Raw genomic sequence first — 22645 nt, 5'->3', positions numbered from 1 at the left:
GTCTGTTTCAGTTGCGTTTATGAGACCGGAGAAGTACTGTACACCCTTAAGGTGCCTCGTGCTTATACGAAACACCCATTCAGTACTCACTCATGTCCAGCAGGTGGTGTCAACACATGAGATAAAATGGAAGAGTTTTGAGCAGATAAGAACAATACTTTTGAATGGTCACCTCCCTCCAACAATAAGCAATACAATAGCACAACAACCAAAATGGCATTTGGACATGTTCTTCTGCACTTAATATGTTCATATTATGGCTTCCGTTTGGACAAAGGGTCAACATCACAAACTTGCCTGTTTGCGCTCTTTCCAAAACACGTTTCCATCATCCATTATCCATTATTACCATCTAGTTTGGTGAAGATGTAACTTGCGATGAATGTGTAATAAGCGAGTGTTGTTATACTACATGCCCAAACCTGGGTTGGGAGGTCGACTTCATCCTACATTAGAACAAACTGCAGGTTAGTCCTACTGTTGTTTATTCATGATTTTTCAAACATTACTTCTGTTTGAAAATGCTCAAAAACCTAAATAATGAATCCAAGTTAAACCAAAATATGATACGGGAAACAAAGGATACATCTCAGTTACTGTCTAAATAATATTGATAAAATGACATTTTTTTTCTCAAGTTGAGACAACAGTGACCGATTAATCCGAAACCATAAATAAGTATACCAGAGATGGGCGGGAGGTGCATATTTGGCTGACTGCTATGCAAGTCAACAAGCCTGAGAAAAAAATTAATACATAACGATTCAGTGTGAGGGTCAGTAACAAAGCAAGTGGGGGAAAGCGAGACAGAGAAAGAGTACATAAACTGCATGTGGCTGTCATCAGCCATTATTTATGATCCGGGAAGAAGTTTTCACCAAAATGGGAGGTGAGTCAACCCTTTTTTTAGTGGATTTGAATGAGGAGAACCAGGATAAACTAAGTGTGCTGTATGCATTACGTTATGATCTTGCAAATATGACCACCTGTGAAAATTCGAGCACGCTGTAAACTCCATCTAACGGGAATAAAGGCAACTATAACACAGAAACAAATATGTTGCTGAGTAATGCTTGTGGTGGTTATATATTGACAAGATAACCTCAGAAGCAGATGGTTACTGATTTGAGTAAAGAATTTGATCACGTTTTCATCGCTCTTTTTAATTTAGACAATTATACAGATTTACATTTCGTTATTTGGGGTTTCATTCATGTGGAAACTGTCAGACTGAAAGACTAAAGGAAATATGGACCCTGCTTGAAAATGGCAGGTTTTCACCCTACCAAGTCACCAAGTCACTTCTTGCTTCACATTTTCATGAAGAGGCAACTAGGAAAAGATTTACAGTGCTTGATTGTATCATTTCAAACTTGATGGGAGGGCAGACCTACTAGGGACGCAACTATTTGTATAAAAGCAATTAAAAATTCAATTTTCCATGACGCTGTGTGTCTCCTTCATTAATGGGCCATTGTGCATTACCTTCAATGTGTGGCCAAATAAAAGAAGAGAGAAAACTAAGTCAGTTACAATGCAAACAAGAGACATTCACTGTAAAATAAAAACCTAAAACATTGACCGAAAAAATGGAGCATTGTATTTTAGAAATATTATGAGGCAATTATTTAACTGCATAACCAAAGGACCTTTTACAGCCAACAAGAATGTTGCATGCAAATCTGCAATCACAACCTGATTTAATTAGATCACACGAATTAACTCATTTAAAAATTTAATTTACAAAAAATAAAGTTAATTTATAGTCCAGTTATTGTGTTTCTCATTCCGAATAGATACGCGTGACATTTCCGCTTCCAAAATGCACCCAGTCGGTTATTTTAAAAGCATGGGATTGCACTGACAAATCTCTCCACCCCCCGCTCCATCTATTTCTTTTCCCGGTAGGATGAGGAGTTTTGAATCAAGATGTCCTTAAAGAGCTTGCGTATGTTTATTTTACTCCACCGGCTTTGACTGGATGTTTTATGGTTGTTGTTTTTTTTTTTTTTAAGCAGAACACCCACGCTTAGGCAAATGCATTTGTGCTCCTGTAAAAATGTTGCATCCTCAATGAGTTTACAAATAACAACTTAAAAGCTCTCTGTTTGTTTCTGATGGTCATCACGTCATGCAAGTACTGCACGCTGTCTTTAAAAAGTTGACGTTCCCCATTTTTTTTAAGTTTACGGAATTGTGATAGGCATAACCCCTTTACCAGGGAGTGCATATGTGTGTGTGTGTGTTTACACACATGAAAAAAAAATCCCATTTTTTTTATTTGCAATAGTTGCTGCACTCATAGAGCATTTGTTGCACTTGCAATGATAAATAAAGTTTTTTTTTCCTTCAACAGGGACTTGTTGACCTCAGAGAGTCACAGCAGGGGAAAAATTAAGAGGAAAAAAAATGCCCGCCGTGCCTGGGAAGATTTTTCCATTCTGTGACTTATGAACTTCACACACAAGAGCAAGCGACTCCAAAGCTTCAGCGTTGTTGCATCGACTCAGCGCAAGGAGAGCATCATGATTTCTACAGCTCTCCACTGGATCATTCTGGTGTCATTCATCATCCTAACCGTTGGTGGGAACGTGCTGGTATGTTTGGCCGTGGGCCTCAGCCGCCGACTGTGGCGCATCGCTAACTGCTTTGTGGTGTCACTGGCGGTGACAGATCTCCTGATGGGCCTGCTGGTGCTGCCCTTTTCTGCAACTCTGGAGTTACGCAATGGGAAGTGGCCCCTCGGAGGCACCATGTGTAACATCTACGTCTCATTGGATGTCATGCTGTGTGCCGCTTCCATCCTGAGCCTGTTGGCCATCAGCGTGGACCGATACCTTGCCATCTCGGCGCCCCTCAGTTACTCCTTGAGAATCACCCCTCCGAGGGTGACGCTGGCCATCGTCGGCATCTGGGCCTTGTCGCTGGCCGTGTCTTTTGTGCCCATTCACCTAGGCTGGAACACAGTCGACTACAGGGTGCAGCACTCGGACTGGCACATGGGGCGAGACCACGAGGAGGGACGCTATTGCCAGTTTGAATGGAATAACAACTACATCGTTTTTTATGTCTTGTGCTCCTTCTACCTTCCTCTGATGATTATGTGCGCCATGTACCTCTGCATATTCAGAGTGGCACGCCAACAGGTGAGTATTTGGAGAGGTTGAGTGGATTCCTTAAAATCCAGTGGCCTGAAGTTACAGTCGTGGTGCAATTCATGTCTGGGTAAATTACAACAACAAAAACAAAAGATTTTAAAAATTGCTACCATATCATAGTGTCAATCTGATCATCTGAATTTAATGATGATCGAAATCTGCGACTTAAGCCACTTTTAAAAATCAAAAAATAATCATCGGTTTCTTCTCCCGTTTTACGGATCCCAAAGGCTGCATTATAGTTTGAGGGGAAAAAAAATGAAGACACCACATCACAATTGTAAGTTTGTCTGATGTTGCTTTAGTTGTTTGACTGAATTGATGTTGCTGTTTTAGTCTCGAAACTATGTTGTCATTTCGAGCAGTAATTCCCAATCTTGACTGAGCCAAGGCACATATTTTAAATTTGAAAACCACACGGCACACCACCAAACAAAAATTTTAAATCTTGAATATTTCCTGAGGTGTCAATGTTGTAAGTGCCCCAAAATATCCAGAGCTGCCACTGGATAGACTGTAAAAAATAAAAACATCTTGATTTTGCCCTTTTGTTTAGCTTATGTTTACATAGTGTACCTTATGTTATAGCTAGTGAGCATACAGTTTGTCCAGCGCTGAGAAAAAAAAATTTTTTTGGGCTTCTGCCATCTATTGGCTTGTTTTTAGGCATCAAAGGAACATAACAAAAGAGAAGTATTGCTCCATCTTCTGCAGATGTTGTAGTGTCCTGAAAATGCAGGTCGACATGCAAGCCTTTTGCTGCCTGGGTACCTCATTAAAAAAAAAAAAAGTAATTTATTTTAAAAAAAAAAATGAATCTTTCAGTATGATCAACCAACTTGCGGTTGAAATGAAAGTCTAATTTTGATTGATTTTCTCAGGTGCAACGAATCCGTGCGGCCACTCCGTCGTTCGCCCGCATGGCATCAACTGCGGCCACAGCCAAAGAGCACAAAGCTACCGTAACACTGGCCGCCGTGCTGGGGGCCTTCATCATCTGCTGGTTCCCTTATTTCACCTTCTTCACCCGAACGGGACTCAAAGAACAGATGAACCCCCCGACGACACTTCACTCTGTCCTCCTGTGGCTTGGCTACTTTAACTCAGTCCTCAATCCCATCCTGTATCCCGCTTTGAACAGAGACTTTAGAAAATCGTATGCGGAGCTGCTCTTATGTAGGGGATCGTCACGCAGAAAACTGCGAGGGCACAAAAGATCGACCCTCTCGAATGGAAAAAGGCATTCCCGATTGTCTGGTGACACAGTTCAAGAAACTCAGATGAAGAACTTGAATAGCAAGAAAGCGGTACCCAACGAATCTCTGCTTCGTTGCCCACAGCTCCAGATTTGCTAACCAGTTTGTGTTTTGGTTTAGATTACATTTGGTTTTGTTGCATCATGTGTCTTTTTTTTTTGTCACCACCTGTTCTCGTCATCCGGGTCCCTTGTGTTAACCAATCAGCTCCATCAAACCTTCGTGTCACGTCCAGGTGTTTCTTGTTGTGTCGTCAGTTCGCTTGTATTTAGTTCCCTGCGTCCACTCAAGTCTTTGTCAGATCGTTGTGTTCCTGTCATGTTGTTTTGATTCTGTCATAAGGTTTTTGATTGTTTGCTAATTTGTTTTCATGTGGCTTCCATGACTTTGTGTTTTTGATTTTGTGGGTTTTTTTCTTTTTTTTTTTTTTTTTTTTAAGCGTACCCCTGCATGTGTTTTTTTGTTGATATATTTTGTTCAGTCCACTTAGCTTCTCCTGCCTGCCTGCTTTTTGGGTCTCCTACCATTGCACTTGTTGTGAAAGATCCGTGTCTATTGTGTTCTCCATCAGTGAATTATACCAGTCCCAAATGATTCTGGCAAAAGGCAACAGATGACGTTCATCGAACAAAATGAGACAGAAATTCACACTCACGTTTACTTTGCTAAATAGGAATACAACCCAGGCTTGAACCCAAAATTAATGACAATACAATTTGAATGTATTGTAAATTCTCCCAGAAGGAGCACCATTTTCAAAATTGGGTGCTTGTGCTCAAAAGCAATTTGCAACACGTCAATTGCAGGCACAGCAGCGATAGCAAAGACAACAGGAATTAATTGATAACTGTAGTTGTTTGACAAGCAGGCTACTTGGAGACAGGAGCAGTTCAAAGTTTGCAACTTTGATCTCTTCTTTCCTCAACTCTGCCAGTGAAAGTGAATGATTGACCAACAAGTTGTTTTAATGTGTGGTATTCAAGTGCCTGACTTCAGAAAGACGGTATGAATGACTGAAGGGATTAGCTGCAATTAAAAATAGTTAAAATGTTCACTATTTATTCACCACTGTCGTAAATGACTGAATAATGAAATACTTCACTCTTATTTTTAAAAGAAAAACTGCCTATGATTACGTTTTAACAAAAGTGTGACCACAAATATCATGTTGGGCTGAAAAATGTTTCAATAAAATACTAAGTATACTTTCAGGGAAATTTTAAAATCCCAGATGCTTAATAGAACTGCGCATTATCAGATCCCGATTTAACATTGACAATTATGACTATTTCCTTTGACTGGAGACCGAGAAGGAAACCAAATTAATGAAATGATCAACACGGTTTACTGTCTATCTGTCCACTAGATGGCGATAACAGATGCTGAGTAAAAAAATTGCCGTTTGTCACATCCAGCCAACCATTGAATGCTTTTGCAAAACAACTCTTTTCAACGCAGAACATGTTTTAAAAAAGGGGAAGGGGGGAGGGGGGTGTTATTGCTTTTTTCAAGAAAATATTGATAATTGGCAAACATTCTCTAGCACAAAGACCAAAGGGAAAATCAATTCCGTCACCCAAAAATATTTTTAAGTTGAAAAAAAAGTGAATACATGTATTACATTTTCGAAAATAGTTGAATCTTCATACCACCTTCGTCAGTTTATGTTTATGCGCTGCAAATGGTATCCATGTGTTGAAATACATTCACATATTATGCAACCATTTATAGTAGGCGTATTTGTGGAGGTAGTGAGGACGAGAAAAAAAAAGTTCTTAATTTCTCTGCAGCTATTTTGGGTGCAAACGGAACGTGTAAATACTGCCCAGCTGTGTTTGAAAAAAAGTTGACTCTCGTGCTTGTGGAGCCCAAGCAAAGCACACATGATAGGAATTGTCAAGGATAATACTAATTCCCCCTTCATGTTTATAACGAAGACAGAATGTGGCCAGATAGGCACCAATATGAGCATTAAGTACCAGAGGTTGTTGAAAGTATGCATGTTTCTGAAACGAAATTCATCCAGCACAATATGAAATACATATTACATTCACAAAAAGCAACCAAAGAAGCCTGTGTTGACAAGTTCCTTTGTTTTCGCCCATCCTATCACAATGACTCATCTGTAGGGTTCTCTGGTGCGGACCTTACCCCCCCCCCCCACCCCCCCCCCCCCGCCTGCCCCCTTCCCTCCACCAAAAAAAAAAGCAACAACAAAAATCACCACAGTGGCAATCTAAAACCATTGAATAAAAACAACTTATAGTAAGAAGAGGAAAGAAATACAGGGAGTGTCCAAGTGTCCCTTAAGATTTCTCACTTGATTGGAGAGAGGGAGAGAGAAAAACTCTCCTGTCTCCACAAGCAACCTGCAAGATTACATAACCTGTCTTGGAATAGCTCCCTGATAGAACAGACTGTGTTTATGCTCACTTCAATTTAGCACTTTCCCAGTCGCAACTTTCGGTACACCCACACAATCGAATGGCTTCGAGTACAAGAAAAATGAAAAAATCTTCATAAAAAATGTTGTGATCATAAATGCTCAGTTTAGTTTGAACACCGTTGACACTTTGGTCATATTTTTCTGGCGCTTCTTTCAGATGTTGATCTATGCCCAACTTCTTGATGTTGATGCCTTCCGTATTTTACTCCATTGATCGCAACTGCCTTCTTGGGTTATTTTGTGACGCGCCGCCACAGGAGCATGATTGGCCCACACTGTCTTCTAAATCTGCATGTTGAAAACCCACCGTGATCAATATTATCTTGAATAACTTCATGGATACTGGGTATGATAAAAACAGACCTTTAAGTTTGGACATGACCAAATGGAGGCAGGAAGCTCAGATGTAAGGGAGGAGGAGGGAGCATGTTGTGGTAGTGGGGGTGGTTAAGTGTTGTTGGCACTCTCAAGTCCGAATGTGTGACATGCACCACAGGAGAGATGTTCCACAGACCTCCATCGAGGCTCATCTGAGCCCCGCGCTACCGTTCAAATAGCCTGAGGATAAACGGGTACCTCAGGAGAGAAAACTTATGATAAATCTGCAAGAATGTGAGTAGAACCGATTTTTTGTTCTCTCCCTTAGAGCAGAACTGACTGAAAAATATAACTTTTTATCTCTGTCTAATGAGCTGCTGGGGACATTAAGGTTTCAAGTAAGTTTTTCATCATTTCTTCTGAGCAGGTGGATATTTTTCATTTTTCCGTTTAGTTTTTTTTTTCTTCGCAACTTTCTCCGCCGTGTTTTTGAACTTCATAGATGGAACTTCAAAAGGAAAAGCATTGCAACTTCTTGAGTGCATTTGAAAGTGGTGTTGGATTTGCACAGAAACAGTTTTTGGTTCATTTTTCCTTGAACGTGGAATGACGATGATCCCTTTGGAGTGTATACTGGAACAACTACTGAAGTAGATTCCTCTCGAGCGCACGCCTTGAAATATTATCTTTTAAAAAAAGGCTGCGCCAGCCCATATCCTTTTTGAGGTACAGTGGAGGAAACGGATCTTTTCCAGACAATCCTCAAGCCCATCTGCTTCGATCCAAAGATGGCTGGCTGCGGCACTCGCTGTCGACAGGGGGTGCTCAAGTTGATCCAGTCTGTTCAGAGATTGCTTTCAGGAAGCCTTACAAAAGGTACTGCGACTTTTGTGACTTTTTACTGGATACAATGCAAAGCTTATTTTTCAATAGAAAAAATAAGCAAATGAATTGCATCAATAAATCCATCAAGATGCCAACTTGTCACCAACATTTAATCACCAATACCTTTAATAATTGTACAAGCAATTCTGAATCACTTCATATTATGATTGTGAAGTGACGATGAGTTTCCCAGGATATTAGAATATTTTTCGCATTTGCAGTATAAAAAAAATGTCATGTAAAAGGTGTGACAAGTGACCACAGCAAGCTAATTGGTGGTGAGGTGCCGAGGTGTGTTGTCTGTTGTCCTGTTCCATATTGAACATCTTTGAACAATTCGCCCGTGATCATCTTTTAGTGCAAGCCTCTGCATTTCTATACTAGAATATGCATGGAGGAAAACATGAATACATTGCTCACGCAAATGTAGCTTCATGCACGCAAACACGTCAGGCAGACTATAAAATGTAAAGACTCACACATCGTGTTCATTTCATCCTTTTTTTTTTCATTTTTTATCCCTTGGGCCATTCCACATTATGAACATGCAGTGTCGTGAACCATGATACTCAGCTTAGTCACCTTTAAAATGCTCCACTTGCAAATGCAGCAGCATCCATATTCATCTTCATCATTTAAACATTCATGGCTAAAAAGAGCTGGGCTGAGGGAGATTGTCTCGCTGATAGACTGCAATTCATGACCCTGAAAGCCTCATCTCTATTTTACACTCCTGTTTCAATGTTGCCCTGTTTGTGGGCGGGGCCCCAATGAAGCTTTGAAAGTGTTGCGTTCAATACATTATATGTCAATATGCCATGGCAAAGAGCCCAAATAATTTTTGTAGGCTTGATGTGTAAGGACATCCCACTTACTTTAACACGTTGCTTGGATTTACTTTTCAACGCGTTGTAATGTTTGTCACGTGTCATTTATTTTTACTATTCATACGAGCTTCTATCCATCACAGCAAACTGTTTTTTTTTTGGTTTGTTGTTTTTTTGAAATAGTACAAATGATACAAATACGACATAGACCGAGTAAAAATGTCTTGATTCAGAGACAAGACTTGAGACCCAGCTAGACTGATCCCAAAAATTAGAACACAGTGTCATTTTCGTTTTTGACTGAAATTGCAGAGGGGGGGGGGGGGGGGGAACGTGTTCAACAACGTACAGTATAAGACTCGGAACTGAGTTTATACGGATTACTCTACTGTACCTGGCCGCTATACTATATAACCCACCAAAACCAAGCGACACTGCTCTTAATCCACTTCCCCCAAAAACTTAGGCCACAACAGTTTGCAAAACCTGCACCTGGTTGCTGGTGTTTTATAACAGACCCTGTTTAATAACAAGAACATTACGGCTGAGCTCAGTGTGCATGTGCAAATCCCACAACACTGAACTCCAACAGTGATGAGTCATGAAGTAGCGTCACACGCTTCAAACATGGTGAACAATACTTGTGCTGAAACCCACAAAAAATGTTGCCGTAAAGGTGGATTAGTCAGGAAAGAATACGAGATTTGACAGATTATAACGTTTATTTGGGGATATGATCAAATCTCTGGTGATTAAATAGCATTGTGTAAAATTCATGTCGCTGATACTCTCACAGACCCTGAAATTGAACCTGCACGTTATATATGCAACACCATGCAATGTCTTGTAAAATGTTTTGTACTCGTTGTGCTTCTTACCAACTAATATTTGGGAATGATACACAATTTAATGTAAGTACATGCTTGTGCTGTTTCCACGCATCCTCCTAAAGAAACGGTAGATTGTCCAGAAAACGTTTTATCCATGCCTCATTGATCCCTTGGCGGGATAAGAACCATTTGTGTCCTGTTTGTGCTGAACCTCGTATCTTTATGTCCACTGGAGATGGATTCTTCGTTCTTAGCAAACAATAAACACGCCACCGGGCAGAACTAAGCATTAGTGGGTACAAAGAGGACAGTAGAACTCACACAGTAAAAACCTATTTGCAATAATAACTTCGATTTATAGAGCACCTTTCAAGGGAGCCAAGGACACTAAATAAACATTTCTCAAAATGAAGGCTGTTTAAAAACAATGCGACTCACTGGCCTGTGTTTTTGCATCAAGCCTAAGGTTATTTTAGAGTCTGTATTGCACTCTTTATCATTTTATTCTCATTCTTTTTTCTTGTCTTCCTCGCTCTGGTTGCGAAGGCAGTGAACTGGCGCTGTAGTGTCTCACAGCTTTTAATTTTTTACATCACCTCTGTGCCTCCTTTTATGTAACTGACATCGAGATGTATTTTTATCTGTGCCTTTTCTCACTCCCTGGCATTCTTCGCTAACAGCCCGGTCTCCTCTTCCTCCTTTCTGAAATGTTCATTTGAATGCGTTGCATGTCATCTTATTGTTCATCGTACACTCCTGCCACAATGTAAGCGCCATCTTAACATTTGAATGAAGCATAATCTTTTACAATGATCATTTTTCTTTTGTAGTTGGGTCAAAGGGCGCTGCATCATACTAGGGACCTTGAGAAATATCTGCAGTATGACAATGTATCTTCTTGAAGTGTATGCGCACATCTCAGTATGATGCGGTATTCTGCTGCCACCTACTGTTCACACAGTAGAGTAACGCCAAATCTTGTCCAGTACCTCCTACTCTGCTGTCACCTACTGTTCACACAGTAGAGTAATGCCAACTCTTGTCCAGTAACTCCATGTATGAATTTGAATTTGAATTTGACTTTTATTTGATCTCCCGTTGGAGAAACCACGTACAATACACAACATACATTGTTTATTTGAAGCCCCAGACCATGTTTGTGTATAGCTCATGAAATAATGACAAGATGTGTCATGAAACAATTGTAAATTCAGTGTGTTATTTATACTCTGTCAAATTTAAGTTGTACAAATCCGTCTACTGCTTAAATGTTTGCCTTTAAGTTTTCTCTGCCCGTCTTTGTTTGTCTTATCATTTGGGTTAGGGTTGATGGAAGATTTTATTTCAAAACTATGCCACAATATCATGTGCATGAGGTGGCTGAAAAGCAAGGATTCCTAAAATGTCTTTTGTTCTTCTTCAAATTGAGGTACAAATGCATGCAGGCAAATGAAAAGCTTTCTTGGATTGATGTCTCGTGTGGACTAAATAAGCTCTGCGGTACTCTCTTGTATACGGCGGTTACCGTGCGTTTTTCCCCCACTTTATGGAGCCACGTTTCATCGCCACTCGGGGCACATTACGCTGGCCTATGATCATTTTGACTGAGCCCCCGGCCTCTTTTCAAGGGACACTTGCCGACTGCTTTGGTCGGCGTGAACCGCTTAATTGCCTTCTGTGGGTATTTGAATCCCTAGTGCAAATTAAACCTCAAATAAAGTGATCGGTTGCTGGACTTTTCTTTCTCTTTATTCATTATTAATGTTTTTTTTCTCTTTTTTATTGTATTTGTTTTTCTCTTTGGTGTGATGGGGGTGGCGGCCCGGTAGTCCAGTGGTTAGCATGTCGACTTCACAGTGCAGAGGTACCGGGTTCAATTCCAGCTCCGGCCTCCCTGTGTGGAGTTTGCATGTTCTCCCCGGGCCTGCGTGGGTTTTCTCCGGGTACTCCGGTTTCCTCCCACATTCCAAAAAAACATGCATGGCAGGCTGATTGGACGCTCTAAATTGTCCCTAGGTGTGAATGTGAGCGCGGATGGTTGTTCGTCTCTGTGTGCCCTGCGATTGACTGGCAACCGATTCAGGGTGTCCCCCGCCTACTGCCCGAAGACAGCTGGGATAGGCTCCAGCATCCCCCGCGACCCTAGTGAGGATCAAGCGGTTCGGAAAATGGATGGATGGATGGATGTGATGGGGGTAGTGGAAGTCCATGCACAGGCCTCTGCACACTTTGGTGCACATGCTCGCTTTGGAACTTTCTCTTAATAGAACTTTTATACGACTGAGATAAATGTAAGTGTAGAATTTAAGATTTTTTTCCAGCACAGGACCTTAAGAGTCTCTGGTTCAGATATTAAACTCTTTTCGTGTGTCATTATTTGCTTCTACAATGCAAGAGGCGATGAGATGACGAGTGCTTTTTTGCTGTCTGTGATTTCCCGCGTGTATTCCTCCTATGTGGTGCTGTGACATCAGACTTGCCAGCAGTCGCTCCATTACCATCAGTTGCCTTGTGCTTTATCACCCTGACAATTACCCCGACATTGGCTTCAGCATTCCTTGACTCCCCTGCAACGCCCACTGCATCGATTTGTCATCACTCGTGTCAATAACCTTTTTTGTGGAAACAATTCAACGGACAGCTAGACAAGACTGACCCCTCGCAAAACGTTCTGGCTTTGAACTGCATATCAAGTATCAAAAATACAGTGCTGAACTTGGTGACCATCAAGATCTTCTTGTGAGTCAATGGCATTCACGATGGACTGTCATGTCTGAGTCATGTCCTCTCATGTCCATATCTGTGTGGGGATCAGCAATAACTTTTGCTACAAATGCCAAAAGCATGGCCCATAACGCCAACCTCCCATTACCGGTTGAGGAGAACCATTCAGTTGAGGCACACCTTTGTTAGCTCCAGCCAAGCTTTGGTAGGAAGGCTTTGAGCAAGGAATATGTTGGTCCAGATCAGTGGTTCTTAACCTCGTTAGAAGTGCTGAACCCAACCAGTTCATAAGCACATTCATCGAAACCTTCATGAGTAAAAAATAGAAGAATAAGATATTTTATAAATTCAACACATAAAAAACGTATTTATTAAAAACTGAAAAAAGTCAGTTACATTTCTAGACATAAGTATAAGTTTTTTTTAATTGAGCACAAAATGAACCAAGCATGTCGTACTATCGCAACAGTCACACTTTGATAACTGAGCGAACCAAATTTCCTGCAGCACTGATTGGGCAAGCAATGTAATGTGATCATCTGCAGCCAATGATGGCCAAGTGGGCGTGTCATAACTAATTGACCTGTTGAGTCGGGTGTGTCTGAACCTGTATTGCAGACCCTCCGTCGAACCCCTGAGACCGATTCACCGTACCCCTACGGTTCGATTGAACCCAGGTTAAGAACCACTGGTCCAGATGCACGTGCATTTTCTGGACATTTCCAGTGAAAGGCATGACGGTCAATACACCGCCACATGACATTTCGTGTAAAAATTCCTAAATAGTATACACAACAACGTATGGAGTCGCTTCTCTGCACGTCTTTATTTGCTTGCTTAAAAAGCCTTCGGCTAACTCCATAATCGTAGTGAAAATCAATGCATGTTAAATCTTACAAGTATTCTAGGATTCAACAATATATTTTTGCTTCTCTTAAATACGGCAATTCAGTCTTTCCAAAGCATTGAATTGCATCTTTGAAATAGCACAGATTTTTCTGATCAACACTTATGCACACATCTCCCGCAAGAGGTCCCATGGGTGACAGCGAAAACAGATCATTGCTCCCAAAATATGATGAATACTACACACACACACACACACACACAAAATACTGCATGCTCAGTACAAAAAAATGTATAAAAGTATAAATAACAGACCAGAAGTTATCAATTATTGCAGTACCACGGTTGATACTGTGTGCAGTGTTGATCTACACTGTAAAAATGGTGCCCTGAATTTACTCAATTTTATTCTACCAAGTTGTTGCACAAAATAAAATCACTTGGATATAGATACATTTTTTTTCCGGATCCAGATGATTTTATTTCGTGCAACCAGTTCATGAAATATAATCAGCTAAATTCAATAAAGAGTTGTTGTTTTTTTTCAGTGTACTTGCCCTGATTCTTATGTACCTGCAACATTTACTTAGTGCTTCTGAGGAAGAAATAGTGACGAGGTCGCCTGTGTGTTAGTGCTGTGTTGCAGCTTGTGAGTTGTTGAGAAGCTAATGAAAAGATAATGAAGTTATAGATTGCAGTGCAGCAACCTTGGCACATCACTGTGCAGGGGGTAATGCAGTTGGAGATAGCAAACATCTGTCAAGGGAATTGCGCAGGTCACGGCTGTAGGCTTGTGAATGCAGAACTGGATTTCCCTCCAGAGCAACAGACAGAAGCTATAGAAATGTCGAGAAAACAACGTCATGCATACACAATTTATGTGATTCTTATCTCAGGTCTGTTTTCTATTACTGGGTGGGGGGGGGGGGCTTCGGCTAACCACGGGCATGCACAGAACCCCACAGTGGTATCATTTTATGCTTTGCATTTCTTAAATAAACATGTCTCAAGTCTTAAGAAAATGAGATTGTTCCGTATTCTATCACATAAGCAGGACTATTCTATAAGTGGCCGCTTTTTCTAGGGGAAAAAAACTGTGATTGTATCGCGACCCGTCAAGGATGTAAAATGCCTCTCACCCAAAGTCGGCTGGGTTAGACTTGAGGTCATCCACAATCAATATGAGGATAGGCGGTATAGAAAAAAAGATGGATTCTAGAAAGCTCAGGATCACTCACAGCTTTCCTTCCCTCAAAGCAGTTCACATTTGAATGAAATGAATGATGTGTAACATGAACGTCATTAATGGCCCTCTCATCCTGTGAGCAACAACATGCAGCACCAAAACAAAGTGGATTTATTTTGTACAAAATGAATTCCATGGCTGACGGTGTCTGCAGTCATTCTCTTGCACACATACGGATAGTCGGACAGTTTACGATGACCAGCCCTGAACATTCATCTGTATCGGCTTCAGTTGTCGTTCACCCGATGCCATTCACTTACCAGTAGTGTTATTCGTGAGCACTGCATTAGTATAGCAGCATGCCACAACAACACAAGACCACGAGGAGGCAGGGAACTGGAAAGAGGGGAGGACAGAGCGAAGGGAGCCACAGAAAAGAGGGAGTGGTGCTGGAAAGGCAGGAGCAGCTCATGTGCGTCTTTGAGAATGAGCTCAGAAATCCAAGGGAATCATCACGCCAGGGAGAATCGACTCTCAGAGAAAACCTGCGAGAGGAAATCCCTTTTAAGATCCATTGCTGCGAAAGGAGGCAAAGAGTGAGTGAGTCCCAGAAATAAAAGGACGACAACAAATCCGGGCTGTGGTTGGCCAGGCTGGTTACCACTGTGGCAACATGGGTGCAGTGGTGGGAACTTTGACCATGCAAACCAAGCAGAGAAGACCGTCAAGAGGTATGTCAACATTCGTCCAACCAAAAGTGAGAGGGGAGAGAAATTTATGGAAGTCAGGCTCTTGTTTTTTTGCCGCACAAAGCGCAACATGTGCTGACTGAATAGATCAATAATAATGTACACATTCATTGTCTTTCTGTGCGTGTGCGTGTGCATGTGTGTACTCTATTTCTGTGAAAATACAAAAACAACACCGCAACAGTTTTTTCTATTTACTGGACGCTATGATAATCAACCAAATATATTTACATAGGAGATATGCTAATAGCACCCTGTTCCTTGTACAGGAAAATCAGAACAATGTTCAGTCAAATGAACAGAATCGAGCAACTCCATGACGAGCCACTCTGGCTGATACTGGAACGAGAGTCGTAGCTCATGTGCCATGGTTACGAGAGAGAGAGAGAGATGACAGTGTGCCGTCAAGTAGACTGTCCTCGTAGATAAGTAGAGAGCAAAATCACTGTCACTGACCCTCAAATATGTGCACGGGGAAGGGGGGGGGGCAAGTGTACTCATGGGCTCCTCCACTTAGAAGGTCGCGAAAGAGAGAAACAAGCGCTGCATGTGAATTAACACCCAGCTCACATATCTTACCTCTCTCCCATCGTCATGCATGAGAAGCCTGTTGTCATGGAGACTGGGTTGAAGGGGCATGAGAAAGTGAACAACAATCTGTCAGGAATCAGGATGAATGATATATTTGGAACTGTGTACCAGAAAGAGATGTTAGGATGTTCACTGACAACACTGATTTGAATCTAACACATGCAGTGTGTTTGTTTACACCGAAGAGATGGAATGTTACGAATAGAGTTTATTGTGAAACATCCATTTGAAAAATACGAAAGTGTTCGGACAGCAGTCCGTCAACAATGAAGTCATTTTCCTATGAGCCATGGACGCGTTAACAAAGATTTTGGTTGATGATGTCAATGTTTAAAAAAAAAAGGAACTTCTTGAATTCATTTGTATTATTGTGATGGTCATTTGCAGTTGTGTTGCATTTGAACTACGCACGTTGTACTCCGGAGATCAACTCGATCGTCAATATTCACGGAATGCAGTTCTGCACTACTATATTATGCAATTTTACAAGATCGAAAGTAATGCAGAGAGTTAGGGGTCAGGGTCAGGGTGTACGCCGCCTCTCGCCCAAACTCACCTGAGAGAGGCTCACACAAGCAACCCCAGAGAGGATAAGTACAACAGAGAATGGATGGATATTGAAATTATACACATGATTTGGGGGTTTTTTTTGGTGTGATTATTATCTACTAAACTGTCATGGGAACACTTCATACACCATAGAGGCATACTTTTGTAGTTTACAACCTTTCGGATTATAACAATGAAAGTGTGAAGCATTATCTTTGCAGCGACACAATCGCATCTATTTCTTAAAATTGAATTGCTATTCTATTGTCAAAAGATGTAACGTAGATAAAGAAGCCTTTTCTTGCTTGGTTTGCCTCAGTGGATGGCTGTCCACCTGTTTCATGTGGTTTACAAGTGGCGGCAGTCAGAAGACAACATTAGCGGACCTCGTAGTTGGACCAATGGGAGCGAGCAGCCGGCACTCGGGCAAACACTCGGACAACAGCGCACGTTGACACAAACGACATGATTGTTTGTGTCAACGTGCGCTGTTGTCATTAACAAGTGATCTCGTTTCTTCTGGGCCGCGAATTATCGAGCATGTGCTCGGGCACATGCTCCTTTGTGAATGTGAGCAGTCAGACTCTCTCGACAAGAAATGGATATTGTGATTTTTTTTTTTCAATTTTGGCTTTTGGCAAAGGAAGTTATTTCAAGACGCATCCTCCAGGCGGTTTGACAGAAAATAACTCATCATGCTTCTGACGTCAACAGACGGTTTGTCACGCGACCTTCAAGCCGCTATGCGTTTTCCTCACACTCCGTGTCACCCTCATTTTTATCAACACCTGCCAATTTCAATTCTCACCATTTTTTATTTTCTAATCACACGGTTGTGTTCGCACGGGTGAATTACTGAGCAAAGGGAATACACCAATCAAGCATAACATTTAACTGCTAAAATGAATGCAAGGCAATCATTGCTCAAGTCAAACACTAAAGTGTTTATTTCACAAACATATTGCAGAGGGATTCTTTTGTTTGTGTTTTGATTGTTGCTTGCCCAAAATATTCCGCTGCAACCCAAATAGTATTATTCTCTCATCGCTCTGTGTGTGAAACACAAAGAAAGAGGCCACAAATAACACTTAATGTAGTTGCTTTCCTCTGGGTATTTGTTCGGGTGTGCAAATGTATTTACGTGTGAATAATACGGCTGACGGATGTCTAGATGTTGTTGTTTTTTTTTCCGCTGGAGACGTCCACTGACATTTACCCACAGGCAGGCCTTAGCCATCTTGTCTTCATAATATTAACCGCCGTCTTTCGCAACAGTATCGCAGACACTGAGAACCTTGCTACCCTTCATAAAATTCCCTCAACTCTGAAGAGGGAATCAAATTTGTCAAGTACGTGCAGTGTGACTCCATGGTATTTCCCCCCCCCCCCTCAATAAGCATTCTCTTCTGCAGCCAAATCAGATTTAATGTGTGTTCACAGAGCCATATCTGTAACATGTATTATAATTTCCACGGTTCTACAATTTCTTGAAAGCGTAACATGGAGACAGTTCGTCCTGAATTGCCGTCAACGCTTGCCGTTATTCTCTGCAGATAAAACCGATGATGAGCTGGAGATGACGATGGTGTGTCACAGGCCAGAGGCTCTCGAACAACTGGAATCCCAAACTAACTTCTGCAAGCAGGAGCTCCAGATCCTCTATCGTGGTTTCAAGAATGTAATCATATCTTACGTCCACAAATTCAGAGGCTTCCGCGCATCTTTAAAGCGGTTATTTTACTTTTGTTTTGTTTTGTTTGGTTTTACAGGAATGTCCAAGCGGAATCGTAAACGAGGAGACGTTTAAACATATCTACGCACAGTTTTTTCCCCACGGAGGTAAATTTTTGCGTCATCGCTCGTGTATTTCAAAATCTCATATGGTTTTGCTTCCTGTGTTGCAGACGCAAGCATGTACGCACATTATCTTTTTAATGCTTTTGACACGACTAACAATGGCTCCATTAAGTTTAAGGTAAGGGCCGCAAAAGACGTGCAACGTTATGGGGCACAAGATAGGTTACTAGGATGTCCCATGGGTGCACTGACATTTTGTCCTCTCGCTTGTCAGGACTTTGTGATGGGCTTGTCTATCCTGCTGAGGGGAACCTTGAGAGAAAAACTTGAATGGACGTTTCACCTTTATGACATTAACAGAGATGGCTACATAAACAGGGAGGTGAGTTTTGTACAACTTTGTGCTCATTGGGGAGTTTAAATAAAAATGTGTGATGTTGAACAAACTAATGTACCGTAAGTGAACAAATGTCTCATCTTTTGTGTGTGTGTGTGTGTGTGTGTGTGTGTGTGTGTGCGCGCGTGTGTGTGTGTGTGCGTGTGCGTGTGCGTGTGCGTGTGCGTGTGTGTGTGTGTGTGTGTGTTGGGGGGATTGGATGGCTGGTCCGTTTGAGGCACGGCTCTATGCAATCTATTTATAACTTTCTATCGTACAAAGTGACATTTGGCAACTTTTAGCAACAAATAAGTTCGCCTTCAGCAACTACCCCGAAAAATGACGAAGCAACACTGGTCTAATCTATTCTTCAGTGTGTCTATTTTCTTTCCATGAACCAACTCAGATGGCTCCTCAATGGAAAAGGCAAAGTATCAGCGACAGAGTTATATGTTGTCAGCTAGTCTGTGTCCTTCCCTAGAGTAACCTTGCTGTGTTATATAGTCCTGATAGGTATTTTTATTTTCATACCTCTATCATATCACCATTGGGATGACAGCAGGTCAGGGCAGGGGGAGCGAGCCTCTTCATGGGTGATGTGTTATGACATGTCATGGAGTCCAGGTCAGGTGAGCGTCGCTGCTTCGAAAGATTCGATATCACACAGGTGGTGCAAAGTTTATACGGCATAGACGCATTCTGCGGGTGATCAGATTGGTCAATTGTATAGGTACTATAAATTACTCTTTGTTCTGCTCTAGGTGTTCGAAAGACCAACAAAAATCCCAAGTCTTCGCCCCTTTGCATGTTTTTTTTCCCCTCTCCATTTGTCTGATGTTTTCCACAGCACGTTAGTTTTAGACAACATAAAGATAAAAGAGACTTCATTTAAAGTGTTTGCATTTTTGGGGCACGGTTACTATAAGTTCTGCAGAAGATCTTTGAATCTTTTTGGGTTGTTTTTCTTTTTTTTCATGGAATGGAGAACCAGTGTCAAAGTGCTCAACTGTCTGGTGTCTTGTCTACATTGTTGCAGGAGCCATTTGTGTTGGATTTAGGTATAATTTGGTCACGTCTTGGACAAAGAAATATCGTTGAAACAGAGTAGTCACTCAATACAGGGTCAGTGCTTTGTCCCATGGGGTGGCAGCAACATCAAGTGTTGTGACCGAAATGTTTTTGCAATGAAAATAGTCCAAGAAAAAAAACATGCTTTTGGAGTCACCAAAAATATATGGACATAAATTTTGTGGACGTTTGTGGATTATTTCACTTTTAAACATAATATTGAGAACACCCTACTCCCCCACTTCCCCATTTATTTATGTTTAAAAAAGGAAATACACGATTCATCTTATCAGTAATTGAGGAAGGAAAAATTCAGTTCCTGTGATTCAAAGTCAATCTCTGCATGTTTTTTTTTTCTTTTAGGAAATGACAGAGATTGTGAAGGCCATTTACGACATGATGGGAAAGTACACTCACCCTGCGATGAAGGGAGATGTGCCACAGCAGCATGTGGATGCTTTTTTTCAAGTGAGTTCAGCAATCAATTTCCGAGGAGAAGAGTTCATATTGGACAATTTCAATAGTCAGCAGTGGTAGATAAAAAAAAAGAGAGCAGTAAAAACATAGAGCAAGCAAGATAGTATAAAAATGGGGACACAAGATGAGACAGTTGGAAAGGAGTAAAGTCTCCAGGATCATCAGGATATTCTGCGTCTGTAGTTTTTAAACAGAGCTTTTATTTTATATACTGAAGCGAATCATTTTTCTCATTATGGCTTTATTAAAGGCGGTACGGTGGTCGGAGGATTAGTATGTCCGCGCCACAGTGCAGAGATCCAGAGTTCAGTTCCGGCTCCGGCCTTCTTGTATGGAGTTTGCATGCTTTCCCCGTGCCTGCGTGGGTTTTCTCCGGGGTACTCCGGTTTCCTCCCACATTCCAAAAATATGCATGGCAGGTTAATGGAGCGCATTAAATTGTCCCTAGGTGTGAGTGTGAGCACAAACTTTCTTATGTTTACTCACCAACATTATGTATTTTTACCACAGAAAATGGACAAAAATAAAGATGGAGTGGTGACTTTAGAGGAATTTGTAATAGCCTGCCAGGAGGTATGTGCTTTCCCACTGGGAATCTTCTTTTCTTTTATAGTCGTACACACATTTGACCTCATGACAAGAGCTGTATGTCCAAAATTCATATGCAGTAAACTTCTAGTGAATTAAACACTGTCACAGAATCATAATATACTGTATACTGTATAAAAATGAATGAGGTTGTAGGTATTCACATTGATGCCTCTCAGTATGATGCAATAGACGTCTACGCCACTGTAAACTACGACCCAAATAAAAAATAATTTCTCTTCATAAGTTCCAGTTATGCCAATGTTGTGGGTGACTGTTACATATCGATGCACAGTATTGCATTTCAATCCTTCACAATGGTCATTTGTTTTCTCTCTCTCCTCACAGGATGAAATCATGATGAAATCAATGCAGCTTTTTGAGAATGTGATGTAGGGCAGGAGGTGATGATATTGCCATACTCAAATTCAGAGGGCTATTTGTTAGTTAATATGTGTGGATGCATCTGAGCAGTGGCTCCAGTCTCTCCTCTGGTCATTGTATCAAGCTGTGAACCGAGTGCAGACATGTTCCCCGCAAAGACTTGGATGTTAGTAATGGACTGGAATTCTTGTTGCAGCGTTTTGGGTGTCCCGAAGTAACCCCTGAGAAAGGCATGGTAGTACAACAGTCTTGCGTTTTTCAGTTGGGCCAGTCAAAGAAAATGACATGAGTAATTGCTTATGCTTATTTATTACTGTTGGCCAAAGATGCTTTCAAAATGTATGATTCTCCAAAAGATCTGGGTTTATCTGCAAATATTTGTCCGAATGTTTGTAAAATGTTTCATTCTTTGTGTATCTCTGGCTGTAATGTGCTTGGCGAATCTGTTATACGCTTTGTGTGTGTCAATGTAAAGCTTGCAGTGTAAAGCGAAACTGTCTTGGGAAGAGTATTTGGGTCTTCGAGTCGTGTTCGTTTTTTATTTATTTGTTTATTTATTTTTACATGCTGGTCCCAATGTCTATATGAGAATTACATTCTTTAAATACTATATTTTTTCCATCGCTGATTTTAGTGTGTTTCAAAAATGTAAACAATGCAAACATCGAGTATGGCGATTTCTCCACTTGCCCGCAATTTTAGTCTGTTGTGGTGTTAAAAATGCTACTGTCATTGGAAATGCACAGGCCATAGTGGGTGGAGCACTGAAATATTAATCATGGTTGTTTTTACAGGCAATGCAGCTTTTTGCTCCTTCACGTACAGTATCAGTGGGATGTCCGAGCCTCAGGTCTTACTTTGCAATTGATTTGTCTGATTGTCACAAATAAATTTCTAAGCCATACAAATAAAAATGTAAATTCTTCAATGTAATGTGTTTTATTTAAAAAGTTTGTCTCATAATAAATAAAAAAAAAACGAAAAGACATACTAAATTGGGTGACCCGGTGGTCCAGTGATTTGCGCGTCGACCTCACAATGCAGAGGTTGTGGGTTGGATCCTGGGTCTGGCCTTCCTGTGTGGTGTTTGCATGTTCACCCCGGGCCTGCTTGGGTTTTCTCCGGGTACTCCGGTTTCCTCTCACAATGGAAAAACATGCACGGCAGGCTGATTGAACACTCTAAATTGTCCCTACGTGTGAGTGTGAGTGCGGATGGTTGTTTGTCTTTGTGTGCGCTGCGATTGGCTGGCAACCGGTCCAGGGTGTCACCCCACCTACTGCCCGAAGACGGCTGGGATAGGTTCCAGCACCCCCGCGGCCCTTGTGAGAATATAGCGGATCGGAAAATGGATGGATGGGCAAATTTATCATCATGGATACCAAATTTATCATCATGGGTCATTTCGGTCAACATTGGATCATTCTGAAATTCTGGGAACTTCTGGAATGAGTTGGCTGCACTGACAGTCAAGTGGCCGAAAATATTGCACGGCCCACTTTTCAGTCAATTATTTCTCACAAAATGTTTAAAATACCACATGGTTTTTGTTCCCTTCACAGTTGTGTTCCCATTTAGCGTTGATACTGT

The 22645-nt window shown here is 41.3% G+C and overlaps 2 protein-coding genes across 4 annotated transcripts; both read left to right on the top strand.

Annotated features, from left to right (window-relative positions):
* The first annotated feature begins 767 nt into the window (after window positions 1-767).
* hrh2b (histamine receptor H2b) lies at window positions 768-5581 on the top strand. Its single transcript, XM_086131077.1, has 3 exons — window positions 768-889; window positions 2357-3146; window positions 4040-5581. Exons 2-3 carry the CDS (start codon window positions 2451-2453, stop codon window positions 4511-4513), a joined length of 1170 nt encoding a protein of 389 aa, XP_085987203.1. The 5' UTR covers window positions 768-889; window positions 2357-2450; the 3' UTR covers window positions 4514-5581.
* A 1749-nt stretch (window positions 5582-7330) lies between these two features.
* kcnip1b (Kv channel interacting protein 1 b) lies at window positions 7331-21983 on the top strand. Of its 3 annotated transcripts, none has more exons than XM_086131640.1 (8): window positions 7331-7472; window positions 17919-18043; window positions 18135-18204; window positions 18270-18340; window positions 18437-18544; window positions 19970-20074; window positions 20594-20656; window positions 21020-21983. In XM_086131640.1, exons 1-8 carry the CDS (start codon window positions 7454-7456, stop codon window positions 21065-21067), a joined length of 609 nt encoding a protein of 202 aa, XP_085987766.1. In that variant the 5' UTR covers window positions 7331-7453; the 3' UTR covers window positions 21068-21983. The 3 variants fall into 3 exon arrangements, with proteins under 3 accessions (XP_085987766.1, XP_085987764.1, XP_085987765.1); XM_086131638.1 differs by lacking the exon at window positions 7331-7472 and adding an exon at window positions 7488-8054; XM_086131639.1 differs by lacking the exon at window positions 7331-7472 and adding an exon at window positions 14831-15207.
* Window positions 21984-22645: the final 662 nt, after the last annotated feature.

The sequence above is a fragment of the Hippocampus guttulatus genome, chromosome 15 (genome assembly GCF_054856545.1).
Source record: "Hippocampus guttulatus isolate MCC_2025c chromosome 15, RoL_Hgut_1.0, whole genome shotgun sequence".
NCBI classification, from domain to species: Eukaryota; Metazoa; Chordata; class Actinopteri; order Syngnathiformes; family Syngnathidae; genus Hippocampus; species Hippocampus guttulatus.
This window is presented reverse-complemented; position numbering and strand designations above follow the sequence as displayed.